Source organism: Chrysemys picta, chromosome 4 (assembly GCF_011386835.1).
Source record: "Chrysemys picta bellii isolate R12L10 chromosome 4, ASM1138683v2, whole genome shotgun sequence".
NCBI lineage: Eukaryota > Metazoa > Chordata > Testudines > Emydidae > Chrysemys > Chrysemys picta.
Genome location: NC_088794.1, coordinates 93,225,225 through 93,235,328, shown reverse-complemented (window position 1 = coordinate 93,235,328; position 10,104 = coordinate 93,225,225). Strand labels below are relative to the sequence as shown.

The 10,104-nt window shown below is 39.5% G+C and overlaps 1 protein-coding gene and 1 long non-coding RNA gene across 2 annotated transcripts in view; one reads left to right on the top strand and one right to left on the bottom strand.

Annotated features, from left to right (window-relative positions):
- Positions 1-457: 457 nt before the first annotated feature.
- Positions 458-10,104, bottom strand: part of LOC101934642 (cytosolic phospholipase A2 epsilon-like) — a 52,362-nt gene continuing 42,715 nt past the window's right edge. Inside the window, exons 16-21 of the mRNA XM_024106612.3 lie at positions 9,734-9,871; positions 6,497-6,604; positions 5,660-5,851; positions 4,837-5,003; positions 2,806-2,992; positions 458-2,474 (exon numbers count right to left, since the gene is read on the bottom strand). Of these exons, the coding sequence (XP_023962380.3) occupies positions 2,266-2,474; positions 2,806-2,992; positions 4,837-5,003; positions 5,660-5,851; positions 6,497-6,604; positions 9,734-9,871 (1,001 nt within the window). The 3' untranslated portion in view covers positions 458-2,265. The remainder of the gene's footprint in view (positions 2,475-2,805; positions 2,993-4,836; positions 5,004-5,659; positions 5,852-6,496; positions 6,605-9,733; positions 9,872-10,104) is intronic.
- LOC135983129 (uncharacterized) lies at positions 2,831-9,856 on the top strand. Its single transcript, XR_010600636.1, has 3 exons — positions 2,831-2,893; positions 8,205-8,304; positions 9,721-9,856. It is a non-coding gene; the product is annotated as an uncharacterized LOC135983129 (long non-coding RNA).

The window sequence follows — 10,104 nt, the reverse complement described above, 5'->3', positions numbered from 1 at the left end:
AGACGCTCAACTAAGAACACAGTTTGTCCATTTTAGATATCATAACACCGTATGAACATATGATGATGAAGTGCAATAAAATCCCACAAGGAGTGCAAAGCATAATTTATGCTCCTTGTGCAGAGGGGAGTTAACGATGGTATACATCCTTCTGCACAAGTTACAGGCTGCAGGAAATCATTCTTCAGATTTGACTTACCATGGATAACATTTGTAAATCATACCAAATGCAGTTAAGGGGAATCACATGCCCCCAGATCAACTCACATATCAGGCTGTTCAGAAAGATAGCAGAAATCGGGGTAAGTGTGGATAGTTTGTTCCTTTATTCACTATACTCATAACGAGGCTTTGTTTGTTATGCTTTTTGTCCCAATAATAGCTGTCACAAAGAACATGATGTGATCATGAAATAGGTCATTGAAGTGTATCAGTTGAATATATGAGCAGAGGCTGATTTTCCCTTTTGCAAACAACCCTTTATTGTGCAACATATCAAAACATTAAATATTTGCTTATAACTAACATTTCATCCCAACTGGTGCAAGTGCTATGGCTAAAAACAACCAATCATTTTCTTCACAGTAAGGATTGGAGGTTCAAATGGGTGATATTTCTTATGTTGTTGATGTGGCATACAGAGCCTCTTATTTCAGATTAAAGCTGATGAGCTTACTATAGAAGGTGTTGCAGAAAAGGAACAAAAACACAGATTTATTCACAACTCTGAGTTCTTAAAAACTAATGTCTGGGCCCTGAGCTGTAGATTTGTAGCATCAGGACATCAAGTTTATTAGTAAAGTGGGAATTACTGTCAACATATCTTGTTTGTGAAATGCAGCGACTGCTACATTTGTATGTTTGTCATTTTACAGCTAACACCAGGCACTCTCACAAGTGGAAAGACACTTTCCTTAAAAAAATACATTTTTTTTAATCCAACCCCCTGTCAGTCTTTGATCCCACATATAGGTCTGCTATCCACCTGAAGCTACCAGTGGGGCGGAGCATGCAGGTACAGAGTTTGACTCTCCAGTATGCTACTCTACCTATGTGTCTGATTCACCCAAATCTAAGAGGGCTCATTACACAACTAGAAGCCATTCACTGCTCAGTTTGTATGACTGTGCAGGGCATTTGTCCTTATTGTGTTTCCAGACACTTTGACACAGACCTTCAAGATAATTGCTAAACTGAAAGTAGTTTCGGGGATCAAATGCCATCTGCATGGTGTGGATACTTTGCTTTATGCAGTATATGCACCACTCCTGAGTGCATGGCTCCTGCTTAAGTGCTTTCTGGTGCCCCCTCCTGGGTTCAGTGTTATCTCAGAATTGGGAACATAACTGGTGGGAAAGAAGGGGTATCTTTATGCAGCCTTTCTACATCACCCCCTGAAGGCAGGAGGAATAAACCCTGCAGCAGCTGACACTTCTAGCTCTGCCTCAGATTATGCATGAAGCTAAACCCATATGACCAGACCAACCACAGGAGCTACAGCAGGGAAGGTGAAGGAATGATTTAATTGGGGGCTATTACAGAGACTAGCAGCAGTGGGAGGGAAGGAAGAAAAGAAGCATCTCCTGTTTTCCTCACTGGCACAAGAAAATTTGGTGTGGACTGCACTAGAGGAAGGAAAGTTGTAGGGCAGAAACCACTCATTCAACTCATCCCATTCCCCCCAGTGATTGTGTAACCCACACACCTTCTAGGTGTGGTGTTCTGGCCCATCTAGTGGCACTGAGACCACTTAAAGAAAGAGCAGTTGATGAGTCTGCTCTACTGTCTTAGCTAACAGCCTCTTGGCTTTTAACTCATGTGGTAGAAGCTCAGGCACTAAACTCTAAAGGTCCCTGGTTCAATCCCACCCGCTGATGACCAGTGTCTGTCGGTGTTATAATTGCAACTATGATGTCTTGGTTTACTTTTATATTTTAAAATATATTTCCTATATGCCATAAATTACACTGTATTAGCTTAACATTATTTAAACTTCATTATTAGATTTCTGGAATAATTTTAAAGTAGTCTACAAACAGCTTTGTTGTAATTAAATTAATTAGGGAACAAAGTATGTATAAAGTCTTCACAGATGGTGAATTTTGGTTATCTATGTCAGCCATTTCACAGAGATGAAAGAGAATCCACTGAGGTATCCAAGTTAAGCAGCTTTTATGGCGTGTAATGGTCAATCATCAGCAAGCTTTGGTCCTTCCATGTGCTGGGAAATACAAAAATCTCAACCCTGAAGATATAGGCTGGTGTCTACTTTTTATGTTGCCTTTTCTGTTCCACTGCCATACGCAAGGCCTGCAGAATCAGGTGTGCATTATTCAGGATGTTGTATTCACTTAGATTTACCAGCTGGTGGTAATTCTCATCAGTGTATCTCATTGAGAAGGTATTATATGGGGAAGTGCAACTAGTAACATCAACTTTGCCCCCCTCCATCTCTGAGCAGCAGCGCTTCATACCTAGGAAAAAGATTCAAAAGGACATTGCTGTGGTATTGGGTTTATCGCAGTTGGATGACAACATTTTACACTAATAATAAACAGATTTGTGAGACAGAATGAAACATGAGACTGAAACAAGGGCTGAGCATCTCATAGCAAGGGACAGTTGATGATACAAGTAACAATGAAAATGGTAACTTTAACCAGTGGAGAGGTTCATGGAATTGAAATGACCAGCGGGGACCCAGCCAGTAGAAAGAGTCATCAAATGAGAAATGGGGATCCAGTGAGTGGGTAGACCGGCCATGCTGACCCTTAGTTAAATGCTTTGCAGCTGTTAACAACTTACCAGGTGCTTTATAATATTGGAAGGTGTCATTCACAAGTGGGAAAAATACCACGATGGGGCTTCCTGGGGTTTCTGAATCTTGAAACAGGTAACACTCCTTTAGATTTTTCCTATCTTCCTCACTCAGGAAAACTTTGGGGAATGGGATTTTCTGATCTGCATAGTATTTACAGGCCTGGTCCAGAGGCTAGAGCATTACAGAAGTGAACAGTATTAGAGCCCAAAGAGGTTAAGATTATAGGATACCTAGAAGATACTCCTGGCACACCTGTGAGGCTGCATGTAGTTTGAGACCCATGGACTATGTTAAATAGCATCTACTATGTATTGTTGCTACCTTCCCCCCCCACACCACGAGTACTCAACACAAAATCATCATATGATACAAATAGAACTCAGTAACTGTTACAAACTGTAAATAGAGTTTTAAAGCTAGACTAATAACTTGAAATATAGATTGATAAGAATTCTTAAAACAGGGTCTTGAATAGGACCGCTATAACAAAAGTTTAGAGTAAAGCATGAAGTGTCAGAAAAGGAAAGAGGCTGCATTAAATATAATTTATGGAATTTAGTCAGAAAAAACTACATTAAGAAAATGTTTTGGTTTCATGGTTAAGTGCTCAAACGTCAGGAAACAAAGTTTGGTTTGCGCATGCAACCCCATACCCTTGTATATAAGTATCATGGTAACATTTTTAATTAGATTACATTTTCATTAGCTACAATACTCTGACTCAAGTAACATAATATATCTTACTTGATTCACAACCTGAAATGCTCACATCTAGCATCTATACTATTCTATATATGCTAAACAAATAGAAAATAGTTTGTATTAACATGCTAAAATCTCAGCATCCTTCCTACATGAAACTCATTTTATCCCAGTGGATGCCATAAGATGAAATGATGCTTTGTTAGGCATACATACTGTGTATCATATAACTTGAAAAGTAGGGGCATAGCTATTGTCACTCACAAAAAAACCAGTCTATTCAAATATGTCAACAGCCTCATGTTATAAAGATGGTCAATGTAAGCACATGGCATTCCCACGCAGCCCCTAACAAAGTAAATACACTTAATATAAATATCCAAATTTACTCCTTCCCTGGGCTAAGGCTTTATAGGTAACTTAATTAACTTAACCACAAAACCTAAGATTCTGCCTCAATTCTCCCCCAAAGATAGCTTCCAGAGCTTTCCCTGTAGTATCCCTCATTCCCAGCCTGTAAAATTCTTCTGCTCCAGAGAGGCTGTCATGTCATAGATATAGATACACACACACAGAGATACATTATTATACACACACATATATATAAACACACACATCTAGTTGGAGGCAGCAGAAATTATCTTCATCTTTATTCACACTTCTAGAATCTGAGTTTAGTGTGACTCAATAGAAGATCCTTGCATTCCTATGCAGCATCTTTGAATTTTCCACAATATTAGCCATCTTGTCTGAGCTGAAGTCATAATCAATTCAGTGTATATCACGACAGGTCCCTTTTACAACTCTGGTGGAAAACAGACTGATGTCTTTCAGAAGATTCAATACATTCATAAATCAACATCAGACATTCCCAGCATAATAGAGGGAATTGGAACAATTTCATTAACTGCTACACTGAAAGACTCACCACAGGTGGAATGCATCTCACAAATCTCTGACACTAAAAAGAATTCTACAACCGTATCCTTTCTTCTTCTTTTCAGTTTCTAAGCCCTAGTGATCTGTGATGATGAGATCACATGAAGATGGAAGTGAAATGTTTTAATTAATTGCAATGTGTAGATCAATGGTCTGAAACAAGGATTCATACCACTGAAATTGGCAGCTGAATTTTCTCTCTCCTGGAATCACCTTCCTCTTCTAATGCTTGGAAATGGAAATATAGGGATTAAAATGTAATTAATTTAATAAATTAGTTGAAACAACATAATATTTCTAGCTATTAAGTATTGGAAGGTCACAGGCAAAAGGCTATCACTGGAAAAAACAAATGATAAATTGACTCATCTTACCAATGTCTGCGATCCTGCACTGTAACTTAAATGCAGGATGACATCCACTTTCCTCTCTAGCCTTAAAAGTGGTGGGCAGCTGGTATTGATGAAAAATCCAGCATCTACAATACCAAGGAGATCTGGTTGCTCGCTCAGCTGGTTGGGAGACATGTCTAACACAGTATCTAAAAGGCAAATATTTTTTGTCATAAGAAAAACAATGTATGAGCAAATCTGCAACTTCTTTGAAGAAAACAGAGTTGAAAAAGAAAGGGCTCATCCCACACTGCCAATTGAATTTCATTGCCATACTACTATAGCTCAGCTTTATCCTAAAGAAACAACCTTCTCTGATTTAGGATTCTCCGTGTTTGTTCTATTCCTGGCTCCCTTAATCAGTTCAACCCCATCCTTGACCTGCAGGGGGCACCCAACTCTCTCCTTCTGCCTGCCCATGGAGCCCCAGTCCAGCAAAGCCCATAAGCACATGCTAATCTTTAAACGCATACTTGTCTACTTTGCTGGATTGGAGCCTTAGTCCTTTCTTTCTGCTCATAGAAAACTATGAACTTTGCTAAACGTCAGTTAGTTAAACTCAGTGACTGTACTCCAAGGAGACAGGAGTTAAGCCGTATCAAACTGATATCACTACAGATTTTCAGCCTTGCACAATTCAGGTGATTGGTCAAACAACTGTTTTCTAAATTAGATTCAAATTTTGCTACTTATGGTGGGTTAGAAATTGATGCTCATACACTCTCCTCCAAGCCCAGGCCGCCTCACTAAATTCCACACCCGAAACCATCTCAAAAGATGCAGTTAAAAAACCCAATGCTATTACCTTTCCATCTACAAAACTTCTCATTCCCCAGGTAGTCATTATGCACCTGGAAGCCCTTGAGGAAATTGTGATATTGAGCAACTGACAGACGATCTGTTAAAGCATTTCGAAGAGCTCTGGAAAAAGGGCCTTCAGGAGCGAGCATGTGAGTTTTCACCTCATGTGGCCTCGTAGGCAGCATAGGCTCTTCCTCTGTACAAGGGGAGACAAGGAGAGGAAAAGCTTTGGTTCCGTATAATTATTTTAGGGTGTTGTCCTTGTATTTAAGTGATGGTTGAGGCAGGTGTGAGGATGATTTATTTAACCAACAAACAATAACTTTTGAAGTAATCATGGTACTGTTGTTGCTGTAATATTGCCTAGTTTTAGTCTCTGCATTGGTCTCTGAAACTGGTTCTGGTCTGTGTGTGTGCTGGTCTGTGAGATTCAACAGCAAATGTGATGCTGCATCCTTTTCTGCAGGATGTGTGGCAACTTTCAACTGCCTGCTGAAGCTTAACCCTTTTTAACACACACTGTAGTTTTAGTAGTTATCATAATTGCAGCAATATTTCCTCCTGATTTGAATCCTCCTCCTTTAGGTCCATGCATCTTGGTAATTCTCTTTCAGCTGAGGAGTGTCCCATCAGTGCTGCTCCTAGACCAGCCAAAAGAACTTTGCACAGCAGCAAAGGCATTCCCCTAGCTCCATCTGTGGCTTCTGCAGTAAGTGGTTAAAGAAAACCTTCCTGGAGAGAATATGTTCACACTATGTGACAGGCTTCACATGTCAGACAGGCATGAATCTCCAATTTAAACATGAATGAAAGGCAAAGTTGAGGTATACAAATGTCTCACCAATATCAACTATTCTGTCTTGAGTCCACCTGTGCCAGAAGTCCTCTGAACTGTTGGACAAACTCCAGATGTATAACAGGTTCAGAGAAAATATACTGCTCCACATGCCTGTGAAGGGAAAAAGATTTTATGGAAACTAATCTAGTGAACATTTGGAAGCATCTAATTGAAAACTGCCATTTGCCTTCCCCATCAACTTGTTCAATTTTCTTCCAGTTAATTTTTGAGGGAGCTTGGGGAGCACAATTCAAACATTCCTAAACCTTTAAGTTTTAATGTATTTGACACTTTAAAGGTGCTGACTTTAACTAATTGAAGAAGTCAACCACAGGGAGTGTTATATCTCTAACTTACCACAAGTAATGTTGCACTTGAAACAGAGGAAGTGATGGGAGAGAAATCCAGGTGTAGAAATTAGAGCTTTATTGCAATAAGCCTGAGATCATCCCATCGACTTACCTTTTCTGGTGGCTCCCTAACTTCACTGTCTGTACAAAAGTCATCCCAGCCTTGAGTTGCCCTGAATCCCCTTTGAATGGGGATTCTCTGGTTATCCAACAGTGTACCCTATCAAAAGGAAAAGTCCCCCTGGTATGTTGAAGGGTTCTGCCATCTCCCCAAACCCTCCCCATCCCCCTTCATTCCGGCAACTCTTTTTTTCCTTCTAAGATCAACTTTTCTGCCCACACCCTCTCTCAAACTTCTCAGACTCGCACTTTTGGCATCTCAGATGGGAGCTGCTCTGAACAGCTCTCTCAAATGGTCCCATCTGGAACCACATGTACCATTTTAACATTACCTTTGAGCAAAACACTCCATTTGACTTCGTTTTAAACATGCTTTTAGGATATGTAGGTTAAGACCTTACTACTTCCCAAGGAAGAGAAGATGGGAGTCAGCATGTGCATAGAATGTATTACCATCTCATTTTTAATACTGCTGATAAACCCATATCTCCATTAGCTGCATGCTGGCTAGAGACATGGGGTCAAAGCTAAACTTGGCTGTGGACTGAGAACTCAGAATGTCCTGAACTTCAGACTCTTTTTTTTTTTTTTCAAATAACTCCATTCTAACGAGGAGCTGGAGGGTACTGGAATGAGGAAACTGGGGAAGGTGACTCAGATGTAGTGGGGGCTGACAACAGATGAAGATCCTGGAAGGGGAGATTGGGATCCAGAGGGAGTGACTGCTTGGGCTGGCCAGGTGCAGAGCCTGGGACAAAGATTCAGGAAGGAGATAGGGAAGAAGAGACAGGACTGAGACAGGGACTGGACAGACAGGTATGTGTCACCAATAGAGAACATTCCCTTCCAGACCAGGAATAGAACCAAATATTCCTGAATCTTATCACCCTCTGCCATCAGCAAATATCTATGAAACCCCTCTTGGAAAGTATGTGTCTCATCCTCTGCTAGTGGCTGGTTCAAATAAAGGATGACAACCTACTACTGCTACCAGTTATTCCCTTAGCTCAAGTGACAGAGGCTTGTGTGGTGGTTCTAAAGTTTCCAGCACTGCTGATGACCCAGATGGTAGTCAATATGATATCCTATGATGGATTTACTGCTTTTTCTTTTGCTTTTTTTAAATATCCAGGAAATTATATACAAAAACACTAAGTTAAAGGAACAATAATTTGTCCTGTTGTGCATATGTATTATGATAGAATCCTCTATTACAGGATGACATAATATTTTTTCCACAGAACCCTGCCTCATGGAATGCACAGGATGGACTTGCTCTGGGGATGAATCAGGATTATGTAGTGAAGGAATCCATGTCTTGTCTAGTGCAGAAATTGAAAGGTGAGTAGTGAATGAGGCAGAGTATTGCAGAATGAGAAGGGATGGTCTTCTGTATAAGGCAATTGAATTCTGCTCTGGAGAATTGTATTCTCTCATTGCCTCTGCCACAAAGTTCCTGTATGATGTTGGGCAAGTTACTTAAACCAAACTACTCACACGTACTCACTAATTGTGTGTGCCTCACTTTCTGGGCGCCTGACTTGAGACTCTTGCATCTAATTTGCAGAAGCACTGAGCACACACAGCTGCATCTGAAGTCACTGGAAATTGCTTTGAACATATGAGGTGCTATCTAATGCTAACTACTCTGAGAAATCAGGCCCTAGGCATCTCAAATTGGGCACCCAAAATCAGTGGATGCTTTTGACCTTAATCTCTTTGTGCTTCAGTTCCCCATCTGTAAATGGGGAATAATACCACCTTCTCACCTCACATGGGATGTTGTGAATCTAATTCAAATAATGGTTTTGAAGCACTCAAATACTTCAAAGATAAGCACCACAGAAAAGCCCATAAGTTCATTAATAATCCTGTATCCAGAGCAGAGTTTGAATGGTGTGCAGTAAATAAGGCCTGGGGCCAGACATTGAGCAATGAGGAGAAAACAAAATATTGAATAGTTGCTCATTGAGTGAGCACCATCCACTCTACAGACTGTTGGGGGCAGAGGTCCTGTGGAAAAATAGTATGGAAACATGTAATTAAAGACTCTATCATAATTAAGAGTGGGGTGAAATTTTTTGTTTTAAACTTTTTTTCACCAAAATATGCAGATTCCAGTCAACTGAAACATTTCACAGACTTGTGTCAAATTTGCTGAATTTTTTCTGTAAAAAACAAAAAACAAAATACTGAAAAAATCTAAATCTATTGTTTTGACATTTTTTAAATGAAAAGTTACAATTTTTCTATTCAAAATCACTTATTTTGAATTTAATTTACTTTTTTTTTAAATAACAAAGATCAAAATGAAATGTTTCATTTTGGGTAAAGTGAAATGTTTCATGGTACCTGAAACAAACTGTTTTGACTTTTTTGTTTCACCAAAAAATGTGAAAAATATTTGGTTTGGTTTTGATTTTTCTGTTCAGCCACTAAACCAAAAAATCAGCTTGCAATTCTATCATATTGCATATGAACGAGGAGGCCAAATTATAGTTGCACAGACAACTTTAATTGTGGCATTTCCTAACTTTTGATTTATTTTGCAATCTTAACATTCCTTTAGCATACTTATTTGGATGAGATAGATAGATAGATAGATAGATAGATAGATAGATAGATAGATAGATAGATAGATAGATAGATAGATGCATCTCCTGGCAGGCACTATCCTAGTACTGAATGTTACAGACCAACAAATATCCGCTTCCTGGTTATGGTTTTGTGTTATTACAGTAGGTTGACATTTTGCAGGACAATACATCACCATGAAGGTAACAGATCCGGGTTTCGGGGAGCCTCCTTAACAGACGTCCCATAAAGAACTCGCTTCCGAAATCCTCCGTGCGAACAAATGCTCCATATTTCAGGAATCCCACCTCATAAGGAGTGAACTCAACCCATTCTGCAAACAGAGCCACAAAAAAGACATTTAGAAATGTCTCCCAAATGACTGGAAAGAGAGAAACTGTTACTAAATGAATCAAAGATTTTGAGATGGAATAAGCCTTCTGTTTTCTATCTGATCTTTGCAAAGTATAATTTACAAACCAACCTCTAGATTGGACATTAGTAAACACTATTTCACTAGGAGGCTGGTGAAGCACTGGAATGGGTTAACTAGGGAGGTGATGGAAT